Source organism: Cyanistes caeruleus, chromosome 4 (genome assembly GCF_971803275.1).
Source record: "Cyanistes caeruleus chromosome 4, bCyaCae1.hap1.1, whole genome shotgun sequence".
In the NCBI taxonomy this organism is placed as follows: Eukaryota; Metazoa; Chordata; class Aves; order Passeriformes; family Paridae; genus Cyanistes; species Cyanistes caeruleus.
Window position 1 is genome coordinate 14,475,090 of NC_141704.1, and position 26,132 is coordinate 14,501,221.

The 26,132-nt window shown below is 43.8% G+C and overlaps 2 protein-coding genes and 1 long non-coding RNA gene across 7 annotated transcripts in view; 1 reads left to right on the forward strand and 2 right to left on the reverse strand.

Annotated features, from left to right (window-relative positions):
• The window catches only part of LAMB1 (laminin subunit beta 1), a 42,447-nt gene extending 41,573 nt beyond the window's left edge, over positions 1 to 874 (reverse strand). Inside the window, exons 1-2 of the mRNA XM_086886807.1 lie at positions 649 to 874; positions 325 to 494 (exon numbers count right to left, since the gene is read on the reverse strand). Coding sequence (XP_086742933.1) covers positions 325 to 494; positions 649 to 685 — 207 coding nt within the window. The 5' untranslated portion in view covers positions 686 to 874. The remainder of the gene's footprint in view (positions 1 to 324; positions 495 to 648) is intronic.
• Positions 875 to 1,270: 396 nt separating this feature from the next.
• Positions 1,271 to 4,860, forward strand: LOC111923009 (uncharacterized). Of its 2 annotated transcripts, XR_015286143.1 has the most exons (6): positions 1,271 to 2,096; positions 2,218 to 2,312; positions 2,792 to 2,956; positions 3,415 to 3,475; positions 3,971 to 4,045; positions 4,543 to 4,860. It is a non-coding gene; the product is annotated as an uncharacterized LOC111923009 (long non-coding RNA). The 2 variants fall into 2 exon arrangements; XR_015286144.1 differs by lacking the exons at positions 3,415 to 3,475; positions 3,971 to 4,045; positions 4,543 to 4,860 and having other exon boundaries at positions 1,645 to 1,681; positions 2,792 to 3,323.
• A 719-nt stretch (positions 4,861 to 5,579) lies between these two features.
• LAMB4 (laminin subunit beta 4) overlaps positions 5,580 to 26,132 on the reverse strand; it is a 50,651-nt gene continuing 30,098 nt past the window's right edge. For all 4 annotated transcript variants that reach the window (XM_086886804.1, XM_086886803.1, XM_086886806.1 and 1 more), the window contains 16 exons: positions 25,607 to 25,750; positions 25,157 to 25,388; positions 23,399 to 23,556; positions 21,667 to 21,891; positions 20,337 to 20,557; positions 19,082 to 19,178; positions 18,372 to 18,747; positions 17,848 to 18,008; positions 14,474 to 14,679; positions 13,354 to 13,557; positions 11,665 to 11,809; positions 9,666 to 9,870; positions 8,911 to 9,049; positions 8,504 to 8,680; positions 7,333 to 7,486; positions 5,580 to 5,957 (listed from right to left, as the gene is read on the reverse strand). In XM_086886804.1, coding sequence (XP_086742930.1) covers positions 5,818 to 5,957; positions 7,333 to 7,486; positions 8,504 to 8,680; positions 8,911 to 9,049; positions 9,666 to 9,870; positions 11,665 to 11,809; positions 13,354 to 13,557; positions 14,474 to 14,679; positions 17,848 to 18,008; positions 18,372 to 18,747; positions 19,082 to 19,178; positions 20,337 to 20,557; positions 21,667 to 21,891; positions 23,399 to 23,556; positions 25,157 to 25,388; positions 25,607 to 25,750 — 2,984 coding nt within the window. In that variant the 3' untranslated portion in view covers positions 5,580 to 5,817. The remainder of the gene's footprint in view (positions 5,958 to 7,332; positions 7,487 to 8,503; positions 8,681 to 8,910; positions 9,050 to 9,665; positions 9,871 to 11,664; positions 11,810 to 13,353; positions 13,558 to 14,473; positions 14,680 to 17,847; positions 18,009 to 18,371; positions 18,748 to 19,081; positions 19,179 to 20,336; positions 20,558 to 21,666; positions 21,892 to 23,398; positions 23,557 to 25,156; positions 25,389 to 25,606; positions 25,751 to 26,132) is intronic.

The following is a 26,132-nucleotide window of genomic DNA, read 5'->3' on the forward strand; positions in this document are numbered from 1 at the left end:
TCCTGCGGCCCCGGCCCTGCCCGGGGGTGTGCATCCCGTGCAGCCCCGGCTCCCTTCCCGGGCAGCCCCGGCTCCCTTTCCCGGGCAGCCCCGGCTCCCTTTCCCGGGCAGCCCCGGCTCCCTTTCCCGGGCAGCCCCGGCTCCCTTTCCCGTGCAGCCCCGGCTCCTTTCCCGTGCAGCCCCGGCTCCTTTCCCAGGCAGCCCCGGCTCCTTTCCCGGGCAGCCCCCGCAGCCCCGGTGCCCCGCGCAGCAGGCGATGCCCGCTCCACCGCCGGCACCGAGCGCGGTGCCCGGGAGCGCTGCCCGCCCGCGCCCGGCGCTCACCTGGAGGTGGCTGACGATGCAGTAGGGCTCGGGCTGGCGGAGGCCGCAGGTGGAGGAGGCGGAGAGGCGGGCGGCGCGGCCGATGAGCAGGTCGCCGGTGGCGGGGTAGCAGCTGCCCTCGGCGCAGCCATAGCTGTACTCGGGCTCCTGTGCCGCCGCGGGCCACAGCGCTGCGCGGCCGCGGAGGGAGAGAGGGGGACAGAGGGTGAGAGAGGGAAGCGGGAGCGTGGCCGAGCTGAGCGCCCCGAGCCGCCCCGGCGGGCGCTGCAGGGGCGCGTCCAGCCCGCCGTGCCCCGACGGCGGCCGGAGCGGAGCGGGAGTTACCGAGGCAGCAGCAGAGGTAGAGCGGCAGGCGGCCCATGGCGGGCGGCAGGACGGGACGGGATGGGACGGGATGGGACAGGATGGGACAGGACGCGACGGGACGGGACGCGGCTGCCCCTCCACACGCCGCCAAAAGCCGCTGCTCCACGCAGGCGCCGCCGTTCCCGATCGCGGCCCCGCGCCGCCGGGTGCCCCCCGGCCCTCCTCCTCCTCCTCCTCCTCCTCCTCCTCCTCCTCCTCCTCCTCCTCCTCCTCCTCCTCCTCCTCCTCCTCCTCCTCCTCCTCCTCCTCCTCCTCCTCCTCCTCCTCCTCCTCCTCCTCCTCCTCCTCCTCCTCCTCCTCCTCCTCCTCCTCCTCCTCCTCCTCCTCCTCCTCCTCCTCCTCCTCCTCCTCCTCCTCCTCCTCCTCCTCCTCCTCCTCCTCCTCCTCCTCCTCCTCCTCCTCCTCCTCCTCCTCCTCCTCCTCCTCCTCCTCCTCCTCCTCCTCCTCCTCCTCCTCCTCCTCCTCCTCCTCCTCCTCCTCCTCCGCCCCTCCGCATCCGCGGGGCTGGGCCGAGCCCCTCCCGCCCGGCCCCCCGCCCCGGGGCAGCCGGCCCTTAGCCGGGGCAGGGAGCGCAGCCGTCGAGGAAGGGCAGCTCAGCTGGGCTGGGGACAGCGGGCTGGGGACAGCGGACTGGGGACAGCGGGCTGGGGACAGCGGACTGGGGAGATCCTGTCCGGCTGTAGTCAGGGAGCCCCGAGCGGGGGACCAGGGGCTCCAGCCGCCCGGGCCGCAGGTTGTGCTCTTCCCGCTGCTCTCCAGCGTCGGGAACGGGCTCTGGGCAGGGTGCGACAATCGGGAGGGGGTTGCGGATAGGTGGGGGGAATCACGAATCGGGTGGCCCCCTCCCTGCCCCTGTCAAAATCAATGAACGAATGGGGTTATTGACCTAATCCTGCCTTCTGCCGGTAATGTGGATGGAACTGGGCCCCTGTGAGGAAAGGACGGACGGACAGACGGACGGACGGATGTATGGACGGACGGACGGACAATGGTGCATGCTTATGTAGTAAGGTCAAAAACCCAGCAAAGAACCAGGGAGTTGGCAACTGTCACACGCAAGGCTCAGTACCCAACTCTGCCTGGTGCTGTGGTGCCAGCACGTGTGGCTCAGGAGTGTCATTCTTGGGGATAGTGGCCATGCTGCCACACATGGCCAGATCTGGCCCTGGCACAGGCAGAGAGGCCCAACAAGCCTAGACCAGCCACTGCCAGGCTGTGTCACACTCGCTGGGAGAGCACTGTTGCCTTCTCAGGGGCACTGGGGTAGCTGCAAGGAATGAATGGCTGTGCTGGAGCTGCCCCTCTGCCCCAGCCTTGCACATCAGTTCCCTGGCCTCTGCTAAGGGAACATGTGGGTTTCATTGGCTGGTGGCATTCCCCTCAACACCCAGGGAAAAGGTTTACTGGTAAATAAACACCTAGGAGTCTGTATAAAAGATGGATGTAGCTGGGACAAATGCCTGGGTTTATATACCCAGGTTTTGCTTGTGCACGTGTAACACGTGTACTTGTGTAAATCTTTACCAGGTACCAGTGTCCCTCAAGAACACTTTGCCCTCACTATTTGCAGTGCCAGAATGAAAACACACCATGGTCTGTCTGGCCCAGCAAACCCTGCCGAGGTAGGTAAATATGTTCATTCTCATTTTACAGATGGATAAGCAGAAACAGGGAGATACCAAGTGACTTGCCCTAAAGGTTAAACACCAGGTTTGAAACATAACCCAAGACTCTGGATTAAAGAACTTGTGGAGCTGTTTCATTAAAGATATCCATGAAATTGAATCATTCTAAATGGACAGGGCAGGAATTGTAATATTCTAAATTTCTTCTGCAATTTGGTCTCCTAAATTCACAAAACAAATTCAGTTTCATAACCCTGTTACATTTTTTACGTTTCATTACAACAAATGTTTTTGTATCCTCACTAACAGAAAATTTTTTACTTTGCTGGTGTTAGAGCCTCCTCTGGTCCATGGCAGATGGGCAGTGGCATCACCCCATGTGCAACTGTTTCATTGCCGCTGAGCTTTTTTCTGTCCCTTATGTTTTCAACTTTTATTGAAGTTTTCTCCTTTTGTTTTTTTTTCTTGTTTCATAGCCTTGTAGAAGTCCTATCCTCCCATATGGGCTCCTTTGTGCCTTGCCACAGAGAACATGAAAATGTGCTTTGTTCCAGCCTGAGGCTGACCCTGCCATGTGACATCAGGGATTGAGCTGGAGCTTCAGCCACAGACTGGGGTGGCCACCATCACCCACAACCATGGTATTCTTTCAGACATAACCAAAACCATCACATTTCGTGTGTGAGTAATTAGGAACAGGGAACTTGTGCTCCTCCCTCTCTGCAGTGCTCATGACAAATAGTGAGTGGGAGTATTTTAATTTGATTCTTCAAATGATAAAAGTTCAGTTTTGTGTCGTGCCCTATCCTTATGGTTGGTGAACCACCTTTACAACCCTGGAGTATCCATGTTTGTGCATGGTTGGAAGTCTTCTCAAAAAACAAAATTTCAGAATTTGACCCCAGTGGGACTCACTTGTTCACCCATTTTCTTAAAACACTGCAGTGGTTGAATGTCTGGTAGGTAGAGCTGATGATATGATTTTGATTAAATATATATTTGATTATATGTCAGTCTGGTTGTGTTGTTTGCATTTTGATTAATGCCACTGAAGCCAAAATGCTCTACAGCAAGAAACTTAATTCAATTCTTTTTCAAGAAACAGTTTTCTGAAGCCATTTCTGCCCACAAGGAAGAGGTCCAGGGGGAACTACAAATAGGTAGGTTTTATCTAGAAACAGCATTTTCCCCACAAATTAACTTTTAAAAAAAACACTTTGAAAGTTTTTGCATCATTTCCAGTGGGAAATGCTACACAGTTGTAAACCCCAGAAGCTGTCATAGGATGGATTTGGAGTTCTGTGGCCACTGGTCCCATTGGATCTGCTTCCTTTGCGTGTCTGAGCATGCTTGGAGGCAGGCAGGGGAGGTTAGACTCTGCTGACTTTCTTGTTTCTGCTTCCACTTTCCTTCCAGCTATTTCTGTTTCACCCCATGGATACATCTCCTCTCCAGACCTAATCAACTGCCTTGTTTCCTCATCCATGCAGCGTGTGGAAAGCCATACAGCAATTCTTCTAGTCAACAGTGGATTTTAGGAGGAAGTCCTCTTTCAACATTTTGCTTGTGAATTCTGTTTTTTAAAGCTATGAATGAAATAATTTTGGTTTATATCCAATTGGGAATTTCTAAGAGCTTCAGTTTGTCTCTTCCAGGTGCAGTCCAGCAGAGATGCACTGAAACCTGCAGAAAATCCTTCATTACCTGGAGATCTGCATGTGAGCAGCTAGGTGTGTGCTCTGAGTAAAACAGAGATGTTTGATTTCATTATATCAAAGTCAGTATAAATACAATTGTGATTCCAGCCTAGTAACTTAGAAAGAAACTTCACACATCACAGATGATTTTTTTAAAGTGCTAAAATTCAGAAAATGCCAACCCACAAATTCCGTGTGTTCCTTCCTTCAGGTGGTTTTGTTAGATTATATCAAAATTATAATTTGATTCCATTATTTTCACAGTAGGATGTGTCACAGAGTAATGCGTGTTGCACATTGCCCTGGAGCACAGCTGGTTTGAGTTAGAGGAGTATCTGAAATCTCATCCTCCAGCACTTCCCACTCAAGCCCCCAGCGCATACCAGCGCTACTTTAGCTCTTGTAAACACAGGGTGATAACTGTGCAGAGTTTATCTCCGTTGGATCGATGAGGATTGTTTCACGGGTGCTGCTGCCATGGGTAAATGTTAAGATCCCTGTGTTCCCGCTGAGCATTCCTCGTTTTACAGATGTGGTCTGGGCTGCATCCGAGCTCTGAGGCAGCACCGTGCTGAATAAGTCCCTCGCTGTGGGACAGTCCAGGAGTGACACGACTGGCTTTGAATGAGGAAAATCCATCGTTAGTCTGCTTTCATTAGAAAATCCATTAGTCTGCTCTGTGTCCTGCAGGAGTGTGTATACCAAGGGCGGGACTTTGAAATTGCGTGACTGAAGTCACTTCAGTCTTTTTCAGTCTCTAGCACGTCTATAACAATTGCTTAACCGCAGATTCATTCTTTATTTATATATATATTTAAAAAAAAAAAAAAAAAAAAAAAAAAGAAGAAGGAGGAAAGAAATACAGCCTAAAATTTAAGCCAATTCATGCGCTCTTGATGGTTAAAAGAAATTGCTGAGTGAATCCTGACTTCTGTGAAGTGCTGCATTAGTAGAAGAAGAGGAGAAACCGGCTTTCAACATTTCTGGCCCTTTAGATTCACTGCTTAAACCTAAGAGGTGGAGTTCTCCAGCTGTTGGTTATGTTAATGAAAAATGTCTGAAACCCCTTATAAGCATAAGGAAAACGGGCGCTGCGGGAGTGCCATTGCCAGAGAAAAGATTTCCAAGCTGCTTTCAGCGTTCAGCATCTGAGCACCGCCATCCAGTGGGCGCTGGGGAATCAGCTCTGCCGCCCGGCGCTAATGGCCCGCAGCCGCCCGGAGCCCGTCGCGTTTCCAGGGAACACAGCGGAACCCTCGCATCGTCAGGGCTCCTGGTGAGGGAACCCTGCAATGCCTCCGTGAAGAGATGGGGCTGGAGCAGTGACAGTGCCTGGGGATGCTGCTGGTTGTCAGCAGGGGTGGCTGCAGGAGCCCGCAGGGTTTCGTCTGTACCGCCCCATCGGAGTCTGGGCAGCCCCGTGCAGGGTCATGGCACAACCACGTTTTTTGGGGTTTCGCAGAAGACATAGCGTGTTGGGATTCTGTCTTTGCTCTCTGAGAAATCCTTCTTTTGCATTTTTGACCCACCCTCCACCACAAGAAGCCCTAGACTGTGCACAAGAATATAGAGCTCCCTCAAAGACTACACCTGATTACTAAATCAGATGGTTTATTACAAAGTATTTCCTATTTCCGTATAAATTCAAAAGGACAAAAGAAGAAAAAGAAAAAAAGATAAAAATTACATTATTCATGAGGCCACTCCAGATGTATTTCCAGAGGACAGTGGCCTGTGCCAGGATGCTCAGGATGTGGTAATCATGGTGATTTCAGCTTCATTTTACCTGATCATCTGTTCAGACCCTAACTCTTGCATGTTGCATACTTGCTTTCCTGCTCCACAATTTCATTTTTAATGGCTATCACTTGTTCCTCTAGTTTTCTCAGTTGCTCTGCCTTATCTTGTTTGGTTTGATTCAGTTCCCGAAGCTTCTTCTCCAAATCTGGAAGAGCAGAGACATGCAATGATGCTCACATTTGTTGTGTACATAAAATCCAGGGATTAGCAGAATTTCTCTTCCCAGAAGTTTCAGAAGCAATAATCCCATTTTGAATGGGGAATGTCATATATGCAACTGGAGGGAAAAGTCTGTCTTCTGGATAGCAAGAGGAGCATGGCAGCCTTGAAGATATTAATTTCTCAGCATGTGCTTTTGTGCATCAGCTAGGATGGGGCAGGACATGGAGCTCTTAAAGGACTTGGTTTAAATCGAAACCCTCAGAGGAACAGTGTATCCCCTGATGAGTGTAAAACCTAGACAGTTTGGGTGTGATTGGCTTAGGTCTCCTTCACTTGTATAACTATTTTCTGCTGGTTCCTATGAAGCTACATTAATGTAAATATACTGCTAGTGACTTAAATCCACAGGATGCACTACATATTTCTAATGACCTTATCATGCAGGCATTTGGAGTGACTGGGATGATCTTAATGCCTTTCCTCAAGGTATGTGCTCAAAATATTTATTTGGATCCTGTCTGAAGAGTTTTCTATTAGGATAGAGTTTCTGCTTGGTTTTGCTGATGTTACATGGTATTTTCTGATATTGAGCCTGGCACGATCCAAGGTCTAAGGGTTCCCAGTGGGAATGCCCAGACCTTCACTACAAGGACAATTAGGTTCCCTGTGTTCAGGGACTTGATATGTGCTCTTCCTTTTTGGTGACCCTCTAAGCCTGTGTGAGCAGTGGTGCTGGTACAGCCACAACAGCTACAGTCTCCAATGCCCATGACCCCTCTGCCTGACAGTCATGGCCCCACAGATTCAGGACACGTCAGCTTCAGTTACCACAAGCTGGTAATTGTACCTGGTTTGTTCTGGCATTGCTCAGAGATAATGTCCGAAGGGGAACAAGTATGAACTGACAGAAAACAGCTGCCCTACAGCTCTATCACACAAGCCCTTACTTATTTATACTTTCCCTTACTTGGGTGATGTGGGGAAAGATAGAGAGTAGAGGAAGGATCAGAGGTCCAAGTGCCCAAAGCAAATGCATAAATCAGGGACTCCAGCTAAATCTGCAGCCAGGTTTTATGCAGGTTTTGCACTTGCCCTGTTTTTAAACTGAAGAAAATCACTGAAAGTCCCTGTGTGGACAGTTCTTAACCTTTGCTTATACTAATGTATTTAAGTCAGAAAAAGTACATAAGCCAATACTTTCAAAATGAGTAGCATCAGGCAGGGATTTTCACCAGGTAAATTGTTTTAGACCTAATTTTAGGTGAACTTAGTGTGTTAGTGTCTGTGGGCAAGGACTTCAGCCTTGAACTTATGACTATCACAATGCATACCACTCACTGTGGAAGTCAGAACATTACCTGTTATTCTTTTTATCTTCTTTTCAGTCTCTTCAGCCAATTTTTCTGCTTCTTCTTTCAACTGTTTCACTTTTTCTAGTGTTACTTTTGGAGGTCCTTGGGTTTTTAGCTTTTCTTGAAGAATGGTGTACTTTCTTTTAACGTCAGTAAATTCCTGTAACAAAATGCCATTATTTAGTTAAAGAGCATCTCATAATTAATCTTGTGTACAGAAGGAAGTTTTAATACTTTTTTTTAACATCCTCTTTGAGCCAAAGTTTAGATTTCTCATTCTCTTAAATATTAAAAAATATATCCTTATTTTGTAGACATTGAAAATGCTTTGCAAAACATGATAGAAATCAATTTAAAAAAACTGCCAGTGGAGTAATCTAAAGGAAAGGGAAGGGTAAGGATATAAAGAAAATATTATTTAAGATATTTTAAATTTATGCTGGTTTTGCCTCTGTTGATAGGGCTTTTCTGTAAATTTCATTTTGCTGTAAGGCTTAATTAAAATTTAATGAGTTATCTGTAGCAACATGGGGATTTTTACATTTTCAATTGCAGTAATATTTACTGGCTAATCTGCTCCCTGCTGATCTAGGTTGCTGTTGTGGCTGTAGTTTAGATTTTGCGTTAGATTATGGTTCTTGTGATTTGGAAATATGGCCATGTTCCAAGCTTGTGCTGTGGGTACTTGGTTCTTGCCATTTTAGCAAATTTCTAGCTGCATTTTCCAAAAAAACTGAACTACTGGAAAGTATCAAGCCAACCAAAAACTCCAAGTAACTTCCAAAGCAATTTTCTCTGAAGGAGAACAGCAAAGGATGAATTGTCAGGCTGCTTCCATCATTCATGTATTTTAATATCTGGTTTTGTGATTTGTTCTGTTGTGTTTATTGGTGCTCATGGTGACTGTCCATGGACAAAATCTTATACACAGTGCAAGAAAAAATGCCATGAAGTAGCCAGAGAAATGTGTATGTTTTCTTTCACTCAAGCAAACAGAAGTGTATGCCAGAAACCTTAAAATAAAACAAAAATTCTTCTTAACCTGTGGCATTTTATATGAGTGGCATAAGAAAAAATGTTAATTTTTTGATGACAGCAAGGCAATGCCTCTGAAGCAAAAATACTAATAAACATGGAGGAGGGTTTTTGTCCCTTAATATGTGACAGAAGGACTTACATTATCAATATTCTGGGCTCGCTTGTGAGCTGCTTCTGCCTCTGCTCTTGCCTTTTTAGCTTGATTCTTGTTCATCAGCATTTTTGCCTGCCATGTGGCACTTTCATCTTCCATCTCAGTCTGCTTGGCTGACAAGTCATTTAGTTTATCGTTTGTCTGGTTCACTTGGTTCTCAGCCTAAAACAGAGCAATTGAAGGCTGTGATTCCTTATGCAATGTCCATCCAGCTTGTGGACCGTGGTAATGAGGGACTGTCAATGGATTAAGAGACCCTTAAGCAGTATCAAATTGGTGTCATATCTGTGCCACATTCTGGTTTTATTTCTTTAAGTTTATATTAAGGAAACTTCAGAATGAAGTGTCTCTTTCTAATAAATATACCAAATAAAATATTTGCAGCAAGATACCTGAGAGATTTGTGTTCTGATGGCTTGTATCTCTTCATTTAACTTCATGATGGTGTTTTTGGAGTGCTCTTGAGACTTCACAATATTTTTAAATTTATTATTAATTTCTTCCACTGGCAGAAGAGCTTTAGCTGCTTTGCTAAAATGGAAAAAAGGAGGTGTGTGTCATATCGTGGTGTGGTGACCAAAACAAGAACATGTTTGAAATGCACCCATGATGTCATGCAGGAATGTTTCCTCAAGTCCAAAAACAACCATTAAAATGGTAGTAAATTGGTAAAGCAAAACCTCAGAAAAGGACTTTGTTGGGGAGTACCTGAGTTGCTGTACTCAGGGTGAAGTTCTATGCCACTGGCTGCCTGGTGGTGCACTGCTAGTAGGGAGCACTTATAGATGAACATGTATTTTCTCTTGTTGGGTCTTTCTCACCCTTATTCAAACCACCCATTAAGCCATATGTAATGCTCCACCAGCTCCAAGGTGGAATTAAGTAGCTGCTTTGGTCTCTCTGACTCAGCAGGAAGAGGAGCCAGAGCTGTCAGGAGCTGCTTCCTTTCAGCATGTTGGCTCCTGCAGCACAAGTAGCTATGGCTCCTTCCTGCTGGAAGGGCCCTGTGGAAAAGGCAAGGTGAAATCTCCATCTGAGCTCTCCTTCCAGTGTTATTGGGATACTGCCAGGGGTATGGAGCAGTCCTACTGTGCACAGTGCCACCCCAGCTGGAGCTGCCACACCAGTATGAGAATACTCTACTTACTCAGCTTCTTGTGCCTCCACCAGCAGCGTCTGAGCATCCTCCTTTTTTATGTTTCTCTTATTATTCAGTTTGTACTTCTCACAGTGGTTCATAATGCTTTGGAGTTTGTCAAGCATGCGTGTGAGCTCTTGAGGAGTCAGGGGAAGGTTTATTTGTAGAACATAATTTGCCACCTTCTCAATGTCTTCTGGAGGTGCACTCTCATCTGCAATAGAAATGGAGCTGTGAGTATCCTGAAGTAGCTCCTTCCTCCCAGTAAATGGTCATTATGGCTGCCTACCCTTTGAGTTATGTGGGAGAATAAAGCTGACAGGCACAGCAAGGGGGTAAGAGAATTATCCCCAAAATTTTGTCATTTAATATTATGCTTCCAGGTACTGCTGTTAGTGTTGTCAGAACTGGCTGAAATGAGGATTTGAACCCACTTTGAACTAAGTTATTAAAATTCTGATGTAGGACAGAGGCCATGGAGGGTTTTAAATCAGTGCCCAGCACAGCTAGATGTGTCAGAGCCCATTTCTCCCTTGGCCCATAGATCAAAGAGGTGCTGGTGAGGCTGGGGTGTGAATGGAGATTTCCAAGCTGGCCAGTGGGTGTAATCCCTTCCCTGGAGTTGCCACAATATTGAGAAAGTGGTTCCTTTGCTGGTTAATGAGAAAGGCTAAGCTGCAGAGGGAACTTGGGTCAGACTTGCATAGAATGAGAATTTACAACAGAAAAAAACATATTTTGACAATTCCCATTACAAATGAGCATGTCCTAGCTCTTTGCTTAGAGGCAGAAGCACACACAGTTAGAGTAGTCAATGCCTTGAGAAGTCACATCATCAGTTTTGTTTTCTGCTCACTTCCATTTATAGACAAGACCTTGTGTGATAAAGCAGTTGAGATATATTAAATGGTTGTGTTAATCTCCAGAGAAATTTAATTCATCAAGATTTAAATAGAAGATATTTAGTGTGCAAACAGTAGTGCATTCCTGAGAGTTATTTTCTGTAGCCATATATTCATCCAAAATCACCATTCACATCAATGTTGACTACAGCAGATTTAATGTAACCATATGCTTTTCAGCTGTTCCTGTTCTTAAACTTCAATTAATAAAACAAAGATTTGAAAAAATTCTTTTATAATTGTTAATGAATGCTGAATGTCTACTAAGAAACAAAGAAAGAGTGAAAGATAGAATTTTCAGTGCTATCAATAAAAATTTGAGACTCTTAAGAAACTAAATGGAACTAAATCTTTCAATTCAATAAAATAATGTAAATTTTTCTGAACAAAATAAGTCCTCTGTCTTCTGCCCTTGCTCCATTTGGATGTAGAGGTATGAATGCCAAAAGACTGCAACCCATAGAAATTTATGAGATCAGCTGCACTGAAGAGATTAAAGAAAATCCTACCACATTTGAACCCTTTGATGTGCATATGGTTAAAAACTTTAGGACCTGTTTCCTACAGCATTTTTCTGCAATCCCAAGAGTGGAAAATTTTTAGGGTATATACGGTTGTTTTGTTATTTTTTTTAATGAGAGTGGTGAAGTTCTACCAGAATCCTTTCATTCTTTGAGTTACAGCTTTATGGAGACGATGGAGTGGGATGTGTCCTAATTCCCACGCTCCCTACCGAGAGCCTCTATTTATGGGCCTCGAGGAAGGGGGTGGAATAACAATTTGAGGATGCATTGGACGTGCCTGGCCATTATATATTGTGTGAAATTATCTTAGTAGTCCTTTACTCAGATAAACCAAAAACAGCAGGAGTTACTTCAAATTAAACACGGTAATAAAAGATGATCATCAGAATGTAACAGATATATTGTAAAATTGATACAAAGTACTGTCACCTGGGAGAAAGAAGCACTAGAAAAAGTTTACACAGCTCAAGAGGTAGATAAGAAATCTCATACTATACAGCTAGATCATCTGTCTGTCTATCATGCTGCATTATATTGGAATATATTTATGCAAAATCAGTCAAAAGAACAGCACATATTTACCTAACAAGAAGTCTTTCACTTTTCGGATGAACCCCTTAGTGATCTCTCCATCAGCTTCAATTTGACTCATAGCCATCTCCAGTTGCCCATTAAATCGTGAGCCTTTCAGTTTGCTGTCTTCTGCCATTTTTCTAACGCTTTCAACCTGGAAATATTATTAGAAACAGCAGTGCCATTTCCTGCAGGTTATCTGTCATTGCTTTGCAAGCTGGGCTCTGACACAAAGGTAATTTTGATCCAAGCCTCAGCTGGAATCATTTGATGTGGCTTTGAAAAGTAGTAGGAGTCCCCTTGGGGAAGCTGCTACATCTTGGTCTTCATCTGGCCTCAGAAAAAGCCTAAATCAAGTATTTTTTTCTCTCTGCAACCACTGCTAAACCACAGCTCCCTTCTGTTACTAAAAAAAGAGTACCGACAGTCATTGTAGTATGGTAGCTTGTCATTGATCAGATTCAAATCAAAGCAGATCTTATAAGATTCAGATCTGATCACAGAAGATGTAATTTCATTTGTCATTTCATATTGGACTTGCTGTTAAAAAAACACTTGAAGAGGACACAAGGAAGTACAGCTCAAGGCTTGTCTTTGAAAGTTACATTTCACCCCTAAATTAGTGTTCTTGATAATTTAAGTGAGAACTTCAGATTAATTATCAAATTCCAACAGTATTTTACTTTGGTAGGGGCTTTGTCTTCAAGAGTGGCCCGGGTACATCTGTGGTCTGCAGAGGGAAGAAATTTTGTCTTTCCCCATGCAAAAAGAAAAATGCTGATGTTTTTATTTCTGACATGTCTCAGAATAGTTCACTCATATTATCACGGAAGTGCCTGAGGTTTGTGTGCACCAAAGGCGATGTCCCAGCAGCCTGGCTGGCGCTCCCCAGCTCGGCAGATGCCTTTGGCTGCCGCCTCTCCATGTCCTGGGGCCCCAGGGCGGTGCCCCAATTTCCCTGCTGGCTGGGATGCAGTATCATGTGCATTTTAAAAAGAGGAAATGGATGCCCAGGCATCCTGCAGCGACAGAACAAAGCCACAGCAGAATGTAATTTCTGCTGAAAAATGTGCTTTGCCTATAACTGTAACAGGCATCATCTCTGACTGTTAATAAGAACAAACTCCTTACTGGTGCTTTGGGATTTGTCTGGGTTTTTTTTTTGGCACACTTTGCTTGAATTATTTTTCACTGCTACTGTGCAGTATAGTCAACTAATTGATGCCCTCCTAAACATTACTGGGGGAAGAAAAGCTTCATCTTGAAATTATTTTCAGAAGTAATTTATTGGCAACCATAAGGGTAGTATGAAGTTGTATAAATAGAGCTGAATGCCATGCACAGCAGTAATCCCACTGCAATAACCATGTCAGGCTACTGACAAATGGTGCCATTTAAATCCTTCCCAGTAAAAATATAGACAATACTAGCCTGACTCCACTGACTCCCCTAGACACAGGGCACCATGACTTGTGAAGTCTTAGAAGCTGTGAGGAAGAAGATCTAGATAAAGCCAATCCTTTGGTGGGGCTGGCACCTGGTACTGAATCCATGATAGGTCTATGATGTTGGGACAGACTCCATCACTATGTCACTGCTCTTTGTCCAAAGAGCAGGTGAGATTTTGTAGATTTGTGACCTCCTAAATCTCATCCTCCATCCATTTTACTGAACAAATGTAGATTTGATATACAGCACCTGATTCTCAGGTTCCTGTAGCTGAGTAGTCAAGTTATTTAGCAACACAGCAGTCTCCTCAGCTTTCCTGAAGGCCTCAGAGGAGATAGGAAGAGCTCCAGTGCAGTCTGGGCCTCCACACTGCCTTAGTCCATGACTGTCCTGGCACAAAGCTCCCCCACAGGCTGCTGTGGCACATGGCTGGTCTCCTGGAACACCACAGATCTGCAATAATGAAGATGCTTATGTCAGGACTCCTCTGGGGGTCTGAGATACATTCCTGAAGGAAGGAAGATGTTTGATATCATATGAATATTGAATATAGGATGGGATTGTCCCTAAGACACAGCATCTGGTCCTTATACAGATGGCTATCACTGCTAGTTACAGGTCCCTCTCCCCTGATTTGAAGGATGCAATGGCAGCCCATGACTTTGAGCATCCTTGCAGGAGCCATTTGTTAGGCTCCATGTGTTGCACGAAGACCCTTGCTTCACTCTTCTTGAGCAAAAGGGCTGAAACTGTTCCCTAATTATATCCAGACCATGGGTCAATGTCTTCTTCTAAAGGATCCAGGTAACCTCTAAGAGAACAAGGTGCTACGTCTAGACCTCCGTGTATTTTGACACAGACATGGAACCTAAAGTCTTAGGTGGGTGATCTCTTCCAGATTTGTCATGAATTATTACTATCAGGTATTTACTGCTGCCCTACAGAACAGAAATCCCCTTCTTTCCCAGAGGTGACACAAAGGATATATGAGCACTCCCTATCCACTCCAGGACAAAGTCACTCTGCTTAGGTTAACTTACTCACAGAGGAGGTTTGCATTAATCTTTCTGAAATTACCTTGATATCCTCTTGAGACTAGAGAGTGCTTAAACAGTTCCTTGTGCTGGGAACAATGGCTTCCAAAAGGTTGAAAATGACTACAGCTGAGAAGTGCAGTTGTTTTTAATGGGATTGCATGGCTGTGGCAAGAAAGTGACATTTTCCAGACTTAAAAATCCATGCAAGCACCCTTTTAAAATAAAATCTACTACAACATCCAAAAAAGCATTTTTTGCGGGGGGGGGGGGGGAGGGGGGGGGGGTTGGGTTGTGGGTTTTTTTAGATTTCATTCAAAATCTACAGAGCCTACCTTTTCATTCAAGTTTTGGATGGCAGGGCTTTTGATAATTTTGAGCTGTTGCAGCACACTGCTTGCATTTAAGACCTGATGGTCCAACATAGCGAGTGCATCGTTCCTGGTCTTCTCTGAGTGTCTTACAACAGGGGTTGTCCCCCTGGTCTTCTGTTCTGCCAGCAATGATACTTCAGAGTGTTTCCTAATGTTGCTGATGGCATCTGCACCAACAGAAATAGGGTTTAGTACCAACTGCAATTGGTTGCATTCAGTTTGTGCATCTACTTGAATCCTGGACAATTTCCAAGTGACAAGTAATTTACTGGTGTTTGATTTGGGACAGTGGGAAAGAACAGGAACTATCATTTCCTCAGCCAAGCATTTTAATCCTTTACTTATTCAGTTGCCAAATAGAAATAGTTATTGATGCTCATAAAACCTGCTGAACTAGATGAAAATATGGTGGGTCCTATGTCATCCATAGAATGCCAAGTTGTTTGAGAAGGTAACAGAACAGATAAAAGTGTGAAGGAGATCCCATTATTGACACTAACTGTTACTGATCTGCATTCATCAGTAGCTTATGCATTGCTGCCATTCTTGATTGGATAGAAGCTCCTGACTTTTATTATGTTTTAGGCAGAAAAACTGTTTCTGCCAGTTGCCATTAAATGATCAGCTCCCTGATTGTGAGTCAGGAAAGCATCTGTCCTTCCTGTTCAGCATAGCACCCGAGAATTAAGTGTTCTGCTACATTGAGACCAAAATTTACAGTACAAGTGGCATTTTTTGCCACAATATGAGGCACTTTTTGTCTCTGGAAAATCCACTTTCAGGACTGATGAATTAAAAAAAAAACATTTCCACAATGAGCTTATAGGCCAGGCAAAAAACACTTTCCAGCAAGAATCTTGTTTGGTTAGTGACAGCTTTTCCTTAAGTAGGCTCAAAAGGGTAGGAGAATATTACAATTTTGCAGATTAGTAGTCTGAGAAAAGGATTCAGCCCCTTTGCAACACACATAATTTAAAGCTGTTACTGCTGCTGTCAAGGTTTCCCATAGTACCTAGATTTGTCCCCACATTCCTAGGCAGAAATATGTCCAGAGCCAGAATTGATGTGTCAGCAGTGAAAAAGCATTAGAGGTCTCTGATTGACATCTCTCTTTGTACTGGTAACTGACTCAGTTACTAGCTGAAGACAAGACACTTAAATCCTGTATGCTTTGGTTCAGGCTCTAAAGCCCTTGGCTGTACTTTGACTGAAGCTGAATAATGTTTAGTTATCATGTGGAATCAGGCATATTTATTTATCTTGTAATTCTTGGAAAAAATATACAGTTTAAAGTTAGCCCTTAGTTCAAAATACCTGGCAAGAGACTGCTGTAACTCCACGTCTAAGCCAGACACTTCTTTCTGTGCAACAATTCCATTGCAGGAATATTTCACAGTGGTTCAGCTCTCCATTAAGTGGCCTTAATGCATTTTCCACGTCTGGTTTTTGATGGAGCTATAGAGATTCCAAGTTCCTCTACATTAAACACAGTGTCTTAGCCCATGGATGATTTACAGCAGCCTAGGAAGCATCTCTCACTGCATTGCTGTACCTGGCTGCAAAGCCAGGGCCAATGTGAGAAAGCCATAATTTAATGAGATCTCATAGACTGCAAAATTCTTTTAAGGACACTTGTGTCTTTTTTTTTTCCAATGGTCTTAATTTATCATTAGATATTGATGTTTTCAGGTCATGTATGCCTGTGAGGAAGGCATACAACTCCTGATCCTCTGCAAAGAGACATAGGCAGGAGCTCATTCCCTGTGTGTGTCTAGAGCACAAGTGCAGGATGTGGTGTATGTAGCCATATCCTGCTCTACCCCAGCAAAAAGTAAAGGAAAAAGCAGACAGAGACATATATAGGATATGCTGCTGTTCCAAAATGAAGATGGAGTGAGGAGCCAGTCTCTCTCCTGGGTATCAGAAAAGCTGATTATCTTGAGGTAAATGTTATTTTTGTGCTTGGTAGCAGAACCCATGCATATTTGTGGCCTTGATAGGAAATGTATCTTCAATTCAAGGTCTTCCCCTCCCCACACTCCCATGTGCTTTTTATAGGCTGTTTATCTATCCAGAGGCCAAAAGATGAAGTGGGTTTGGAATGTGACCAAAGAGCACCATGGATGTTTCAGCTCTGCATCCACTGACCTCCCTGGGATTTGTTGTTTCTTTGCCTTTCTGCCTTTCTCAGTCTGTGCAAGGCTCAGTTGAACTGAGAAGCAGAGCCTGGGAGAGCTGGGCTGGCTGCTTGAAGAGGGACCTGAGACAAGGAGGTGCCCCAGGGGGCTGCCAAGTACAACACGGCAAGGGAGCCCTAAATCCTAGTAAATCCCTCTTTTCCCCTCTTCCATTCCCTCCACTTTGCATTTTGTTGGCTTCTCCTTTTTTTTTTTTTTTTTAATATTTTGTTTTGGTTTGGGGTTTTTTTTGTTGGTTTTTGTGGTTTTGTTTGGTTTTGGGTTTTGTTTTTTTGTTTTTTAAACCCACAAAACTTGCCTGGGCCAAGATTTTCTTGCCTGAATGAAACACAAAGGAATTGTAAGTGGGAGCAATATTTCTTGTAGCTTGTGTCTTCTGTGGTGAGCACCCTGTCTTCTGGGGGTTTATATCTTGGCAGCCATCTCTTTGGAGAGGATTCTGCTGACTATCTCCTGCCATTGTGGGTGGTCTAGCATCTGTTCAAGATCCCTGCCTGATATATCCCCATTTTTCTCCAGAAATTAGTGTTGGACATCATCATTACAGCTATTAGCAGCTGATGGAGACTGCACTTAGCTCAAGCACAGAGGGTGTAATTATTTCAAAAATGCCAGGGAGTTCAGTTCTGCTTTCGCATATTTGATGATAGAGAGGTACTTCTGTCCCACATAAAGTCATCTTCATAAAATCATCTTCCCATGGGAACACTAAGAAGCTGCACTATGACACTATGGTTTAATTAAATAAACCATTCCTGTGCAACATTCTTTAAGTACCCCTATGAGCAAGAGGAGTCAAATGTGGTGGGGGAATCCTTTGCTGTACTATTGCATGTGAGTCTGTACTGTGAAACAGGGTTTTTTTTTATCCTGATGTAAGCATTTGGATTTATGAGACTTCTGACTGATGTGACCCTGACACACGCATCTGAAATTTGGGATGCTAGAAATCACATCATTTTAAGATAAAAGAGAATTTGGAAAGTCAGTATAAAATGCTGTTAATGTCAACAATTTTGTGCTACCATAGGAACATAAAATCTAGGGATCTTTGAAATGTTGTAGGGTTTAGTGATGAGAAAACATTCCAAAATTTCAGGGAAAATGTCCACCCATTTTATTTCACTGCTGGCTTACCTTTTAAGTTCAAGTACTGAAAACTTTGATGCAGATGTATTTTCTGTTGTAGAAGTCCAAAAACTAGATCAGCTTCTTCTCCAATATCTTCTATGCCCTTGTTAAGGTCAGGAAACTCAAAGGGAAAACTGTGAAGGGGATCCATCTGTGCAACTTTTTGTCTGAAGGGGAAAAGACAGTTATGCATAAGTCAGACCAAATGGTTCTTAAACTAGAACTGAGTTACACAATATTTTAGAGGGCAAGAGATACATTTATAAATATGTGGAAACATTTAATTTTATGGCTTATTTAGAAAGCCCTCAGTATGAACTAAAAATGTCAGCATTTAAGTATATGTCTGTATGGGTAAGGCTTGTATTGGGGATTATTTTGGTCTCAGATCTACTGAAAACAGTGATTTAGTAGACCAGCATCTGTATGCTGATCAGAAGTAGGACTTGATATGTAGGGATGGCTGCTGGAGTCTGGGGAAAGACAGCTTCTCAGCTAAGAGATTTTTTCAGGAGTAACCTAGCCCTTACTGAAGGTAGCTCTGAAAATCCCTGATGCCTGAAAGGGCCTCCAGTGAAAGGACAGGATGTCTCAAAATGCGTTCAGTTTCAGAAATGGCATCTTCAAAGGCTTTGAAGCGCATATCACAGCTGGGCATTCGTCCTCCTTTATCTTCCAGCTTTGCTGCAAACCTCATTAACCCCTGCACAGTCTGAGCAAGAGCAGCAATTTCAGTGTCCCACTGATCAAAACAGAGATGACACTGACGGCAGGAGGGAAAGTCCTTCTCAAAGCCGCGGCCGCACTGGTCGCAGAGCCGGCCGGTGACACCAGCACGGCAGTTACACATGCCAGTGGCTTTGTCACATGTGGGCTGGCGGGTCCCCTCCAGGTTACACTCACATGCTGCAAGAAAGGAACAGCAGGTTACATCCGGTTGTTCCTTTTCTGTAGGATTAATGCATGAAAAAGGTGCATTTCAAGGTATTAAAAGAAAAACAGTGTTTGAGTTAGAGCAAGGTGGACTGCACAGTAGTGGCTCTTCTTCATCTCTGACTTCCATCTTAACCATTGGAACAACAATACAGATAAATAATATAAATGCTTGTCCATCTCATACACACAAACACATGAAAGGCTGTTTCTCTACATGCATGCCCTGTCTCCCCTGTGAATATAAAAGGTAAGCATTTATGTCAAGGCAGTTTCTAATCCAGCTGTCCCATTTAATAATACTTACAAACACAGTACATCTGGGGATTGCCAAAGTAGTTTTCCTCACATTCATTACAGCATCTTCCACTGTAACCTGGCTTACATGGGCACTGGCCTGTAAGCTGTAAAGACAGGTTTGAGTAACTTCCAGCAGAGCCATAGGGCTGGATATACATTATTTCAGCTGTACAAGGACTGTGGCAACACTGCTCGCACACAGTCTTTGAACACTATGGTTTACACAATATTGGCCCAACTTTCCTGTCTTCTTCATGAAGGTCCTGAAAACAAAATGCACTCTGAGAAAAGGCTTTACCTTACTTCACTAATGTCAGAGATTTTGTACAATCCAGTCTACTGATGCTGATAGAGAACTCATCCTCTGACTATGATCTGATTCTTTTCCTTTGCAAAACAGACTTATTTTTTATTTTTGCTGGATCTAAGTACTCATCTTAACATTTCAGCTTTAAACTACATGATATATCAATTTCAGCTGAAAATCTTGAGGGTATATTAGGCACATTGCCCTAGAATGATTATTCTGTAAATCAGCTATTAAATTAAACTCCAGGGAATTACAACTTTGATAACTGCTAGTAGTTCTTTGAGGTCAAGAACTAAATTTGCTATAAAAAATAATAAATCTACTGAATAAACTGGAACAAACAGAGAGCATATTGAAAGAAAAATGTGCAAACACATCAGCAAAGACTTTAGGTTAAGCTCGTGGTGCTCTGAAGTCAATGGCAAAATTGCCATTGACTCCATGGGACCACAATTTCACCTCTCTAGTCTGAAACACTGTTTAATTTTTTCTACATTTTAGCCCTAAAATGTGCACAGGAATTAAATATGAGAAAAGGTACTCTAGCAGTATGATAGATGAGGCATGATTAATGTAATGGCCACGGCTGCTACTTTTTGAAAATAAACACATAAAACTTAATAGTCATAAGACTCTTGGGTCCAGGCTTGGATTTCCTTCTTCCCTATATGCATATTTATGAGGCAGTTTTTTCTTGTGACCTTTTTTTAGGAAAGATCCACTTGACAAAGAAACAACATGCATGAGAAATTGTTGCAAGCTGCAAAGCCACATTATCAGAACAAGACTTTGGATTTAATGACTCACAGTGTGATTGCACCAACTACAGACGTCCAAAGAATTTTTTGTTTTCAGGGAATATGACAAAAATCCTCATTTATAAGAGGATCGACACTTCTCCATGTCAAAACACCAGCACCCTGGTTTCTGGAAAGCAGAGTAATTTTCTTGCCTGGTTGCACTGGTTGCTTTGGGAGTTTTTTGGATCACAGTCACAGGTCTGACATCCTTTTCCGCTAACCAGGTCCCAGTAGCCAGAGACACACTGGTCACACGTGGCACCCAGCACATTGGGCAGGCAAGGACAAGCTCCTGTGGCTGGGTCACACAGGCAGGCTGCATCCCCTCCCGGGCACATGGCAGGGCGAACACCTGCCAGATTGCATATGCAGCCTGGAAAAAGAAGAACAATTACAACAGCAGACAGTAATATGGACAGCTGATGGACAATCAGAACTGGATATAAAGCCCACGCTGTAGCTGTACTTTTAGTAACCTTGAACATGTTTAATCTCATACACATTACCTGTCTTTCTGTAATAATTTATATATGGCTTCAAGAAAACTTACTGTGAATGTTCAACACTTTTAATACAGCCACAAAAAATGAAGGCTCAGTGAATTTTGAATCTTATTAGAATGCAATGTTAAATATGTTGGGTATGGATAAGTTGATTTACAGTAGGCATTATCTAGCATGGGAATCCCCAGTAAGCCAAGATAAGAAGCCTTCCTTGTGAGGAGCCAAAAGTTTTTGCTTAACAATTTCTAACAGACATTTTCCAAGAATGAATGAGGGATGGGCTTGGAATGTATTTTAGAGATTCCCAGAAAAACAGTTTCTTGACTATACTTGAAATTATCTTGGCCATAAAAATTAAATCCACAGTCAGGCACATCTGTGAAAATGAGTACAGAGAAAAATTGGGAAGAAGTTTTTGTGCCTTGATTTTCCCCACACTACCACTCTTCTGTTCAAAGTGCTGAGTTACTGACATGTCCTCATGAAATCCATTAAATTGCCTGAATGCTCTTACTCTAGCCACATAATGAAAACAAATGCTAAGGCAGGAAGTTCAGCAAGAGATCATCTGGTTAACTGAGCTCTAACTGAGTTTAGTTGGCATCAGCCAGAAACATGGATTAACAATTATCATTGATTCCTTTACTTTTGATTACTTCCTGAATAAGCTGAATGCACATTTATTTTTCTAAGAGAGTCCTGTTTTCATTTCATAAATAAGTATTTCCTGGGAGTGATATTCTCTATGAGATATAGTGAGACTTGGATGACGAAGAATTTAATAGATGCCATGTTAAGTTATTTGTATCACTGATACATTTATATTTAGCAAATGGAGAAATAGATTTGTGATTCTTATATTTTGCTCTGTTTCTCTGCTTTATTTTTGTCCTCCCTCCAAAGTCTAGCCTTTTCCTATAGTCTATTTTTTAAAAACATTCTCTTGGTAGTAAAACAGACTTGCAGTGCTTTTACTTACTTTGACAGCTTTGATTGAGGGCTGAGCCAAAATAACCTGGCTTGCAGAACTGGCAGTTTGCTCCATGGGTGTTGTGTAAACACTTGGTGCATTCCCCGGTGACCCTGTTACAGGACTCTGGGTCTGTCAAATCAATGTTGTTATTGCAGGGACATGGTGCACAGTCAAGCCCAGGGCTGCTGGGATTTTTATAGAACCCACTAGGACACTCGTCACACTGATTGCCTGTCAGAGGAAGGTGAAAATTTTGCTGGCTGATGGTAATTCAAGTGAAACATAATTTCCAGTAATATTATTAAAAGATTCAGACTGTCTGTTCAAACGCACATGTCCAATGCAAAATATCCACCTATTTGAGACCATTGCCCTTTCATCCTCTGATCAGTTTAACTTATATCTTCCCCACTGAAAGCTGATGGAAATACACCCTCCTCATCCCAAGCTGCTTATACCAAGGAAGCCCTTTCAGTAAGAGCAAATAGGTGCTCCATCACACAACACCCCCAAACATCTTTTTCCATCAAAGTCCATTCAATGACAGTAGTTAGGTTTAGCCATATTTGCAGGTTTTTCCTTGGCCCTTCACTCCAATAGCAGCATTGGAGGCTGGGGAATACCCAAGAGTTCAGATGAGCTCTGTCTTTGATTGCTGGCATTACAACTATTTCTGCATTCTGTCTCAATGCCTGCCCTGACTTGGGTGCTACCTCTGCATCTCAGAAACATTCTGGGCAGACTGGTGTTTCTGGAACCACATCCACTGGCTCACCCTCAGCCAAGGACTCTGCTCCTTCACTGTGCTCCTCAGGACCCAGAGCCTTTCTCAATCTCTGAGAAAGTGAGACCACTGCTACAAAGGTGACCAAGAGTCTTGCTGGAAAGGAGCAGGAGCAATAAAGTCCAAAACCTAGGAGTGCAGTGATTTTTGAGGACAGAAGTCCCCTGGGTGAGCACCAACATGAATCATTTTGGCTCTACAGCAATTACTAGAGCAAAACCACTCTTGACTTATAAAGGAATCTTGCCTAAGTAAAGATGACAGCATTGGTTTAATTTTCAGCAGTGCTTCCCACTAAGCTTTGCTTCCATCAGAGGAGATCTTCCTAATGCCTAAGGGAAGCAAAATATCTTCAGCTTTCCTTCAGGAATTCAAGCTAAGTCAACAAGATCTTAGGAAATGAGGAATCAGTTTACTGCAAAAATATCTGCATTTGAGACAGTTGAGAATAGAAACCCTATTTCTAAAGCGACCATTTGAACCATGAAGCAGTCACTTTAAGGCATAACGTCAAAGAATTTCCTCTATGTGGAGAAAGACTTTCTCTGATTAGGAAATCTTATCAGCTCTTTTTGATGCCCTAATTATTCCCATTTGGGCTTCCAATGCTTCTTTTCAGAAGTAACAAGCAACTGCAGATCTCCCCACACCTCCCCACCAGATTAATGTAATGACCCTGGAAAGGAGGAGATTTCCACAGAGTGACATGAGAATGATGAATGACTTCACTGTATCCACATACATGAATCCCTTTTTAAAACACTAACTGCACAATTCCCATTTTTCCTCGTCAGAACTTACCCACATAATTTCAGTAAACTTGAGTGCTAACTCTTCTTAGCTGTTTTATTAGCATTACCTCATCATCATTTCTGAACACATGACAGGTGGAGGATGACCTTTTTTTTCTCTTACATTAATTTAGTAGTATTGAAACCTTATTTTGCTTCGTACCTGAATATCCCTCGAGACAATTACAGACAAGCTGTGCAGACTGGGAGTCCTGGTAACAGGAACGTGCAAAATACCTATTGCTTGTAGGTGTCCCTGGGCACATGCATGGATGGCAAGGTTCTCCATCCAGAGGATTTCCATAATAGCCATCCATGCACCTGCCAAAGCAGACAACACAAGGAGGAAAAACTGTCAGGTGTTTCATGCAGGTGAATCAATTTATATGTATATTTTGAAATTAGTATTCCAGATCATTGTAATGTTATCTCCATCAATTGGTAGAGATATATCAAGGTTCAAAGGTGTTCTAAAATGTAAAATCAGAGCTGCATTCTCAAAATCTAAAGCAAAAAGAAAACGATGTATGTTTTCCTATCAATAAATGTTTTTAAAGATTTTCACCTACTCTGGAACAATTTTAATCTAAATTATCATGATATGGCATGTCACACATGCTCTGCATAGGCAGCTAAAGAATCTGTAAATGTAAAGAATCTGTATATTTACCTATTAGTATATATATTCATCTATTTCCACACACATAGAGTGGTTGGCATGACAATAAAAGGTGCTGGCACAGGCAAAAAAGGCAATGATTCCTTAAGAGTAGTCAGAGAATACTGCATATTTTGGATGCAACATATGTATTGAGTCCTGCTCTGTCTGACATGTTCTGCAAACCTGGAGTAGTGGCTCTTTCAAGGCACTGGTGGCTGGGCTGTTGCTCAAACTGGTGAGGGCTTTCAGGGCTCCCTGGGAGCTCAGCCACCCTGCCCACCACCACTGCCTCTGCCTCCAAAACCCCCATAGTCCTGCAGCTGCAGCAAAAGCAATGCAGAGGCTTCTGAAGCATCTTCAGTCTTTGATTTGCTTTCCTATGACAAATGGGAACACAGTTCTCCATATGTATACAGGCAAGGCTAAAAGACTTGTCCATCTAATTATCCTCCCCCTGGGGTCTGGAGATCCTGCAAAGCCACAGGGCAAAAAGTGTTTAAGTTTCACATTTTTAATCTGTTTGCCATCTACAAATAGAACAGCCAAAGACTGCGTTGTCTAAAAGCACTGCCCAAAAAGCTCAACAGGTTTCATGAAGAAATCCTCTTAAAAATGAATGACAAGGTACAGTCCAGCCAAACCAAACTAAACAAACTCAATTTCAATGTCCATGTTGAACTGAAATACTGCTGACAGTCTACAAAATAAAAAGGAGGAGCAGTGTTCTGAATGGAGCTGGAACATGTGGGAAAAGTAATTTACTGGTGATACGGAACTAATACGACCAGCAAAGAGGGCATATTTACTTAAACTCCTTAGAGGTAATTGCAGGTATTAAAATGAGTATTCAGCGCAATATTCAGCCTCTTTGCTAGTCTTGTGCTGAATCTTAAATTTGAAAACTGGCAACTTGGAACCTGGTAGGAGTCAGTTTATCCCACACGCAGTGCTTTGTGCGTGTCTCCAAGTACATGGTGCCATGGAATCCATGTCTCAAATGCCTTCTTGCAGGTAGCCTGCTGCAGTGCTGGGTGCCTGCCCTGCCTGCAGTCCACCCACATGCATTGGGAATATACATTCCCACATGCATTTGCCAAAGAAATAGATACCTGACATTCAGCAGCCAAGGCCAGTTTCATCCTGGTTTAGATACGTGTTTCCTATAAAGGTCATGGATGCATTTGTAGGCACCCAGCTACACAGGCATTTTGGAGACCACCAGTGTCTGGTGGAGCTTTGCAGCGCTGCCCATCAACTGACCTTTCACAGTGGCTTCCAGCGGTAAACCCGCGGCAGTTGAGGCACTCTCCGGTCAGAGGGTCGCACAGCTCCGTGTGGCCATTACAAGGGCAAGGACGGCAGTGGGGAAATCCGAAGTACCCAGCCAGGCAGCGGCTGCAGCGCTGGCCGTCCACCTCCCGGCGGCAGGAGCACTGCCCTGTCACCTGGTCACACAGTGTGCTCAGCGAGCCTTGCGGGTGGCACTCGCATGCTGGAAAACACCAAAAGCAAAGCTGCGTCCTTAAAGCGTTCCTGCCAGCCCATCTCATCGCTGACCCTGCTCAAAGGCAGCAGGGATGGAAAATTTGTTATGGAAACGTTTTTTTATATTGCTTCACATATAATCTGGGATTCAAAACCCTAAAATTGGGGTATGTGTGAAGAGTCAGCTAGTGGTACTGGTAGTGGTGCTGGCCGCAAGGCACTCACCGTAGCAGCCATGGAAGCCGAAGCCATAGCTGCCTGCAGAGCAGGTGTCACAGCAGCGTCCCACAACGTTGGCTTTGCACTGACACTGGCCCCCCAGTTTACTACAGTTGGCATTCAGCGACCCTTGTGGATTGCACTTACATGCTGGTGAGGGAAAAGAAAATCAAAACAGGTTTAGTTGTCAAGGAGTTTTACTGCTCTCATCAGCTTGCAGGTTTCACACTTTAAAATAGGTAGGAAAGAGTTTGATTATTCTTCTCAGGGTTTCACTAGCCTGATGATGGCTGTAGTTTAAATCTTTTGGTGGTGTAGCATCAACGGTGATGGTATATTAGGCACCAGCACAAGTCTTGGTGTTGCAGTTGCCACATTCAAGGCACTGCCTTCAACATGCATTTGGGGTAGGACAGAAAGGGAGTAGAAAAGTGTAGATGCAAACAGAGACATCCTGAAGTCTAGAAAGGTTTGCTATGAGTCTGCATCTAGCTAGAGCACTGGACATAACCTGCAAGCTGTATTCAGTCTG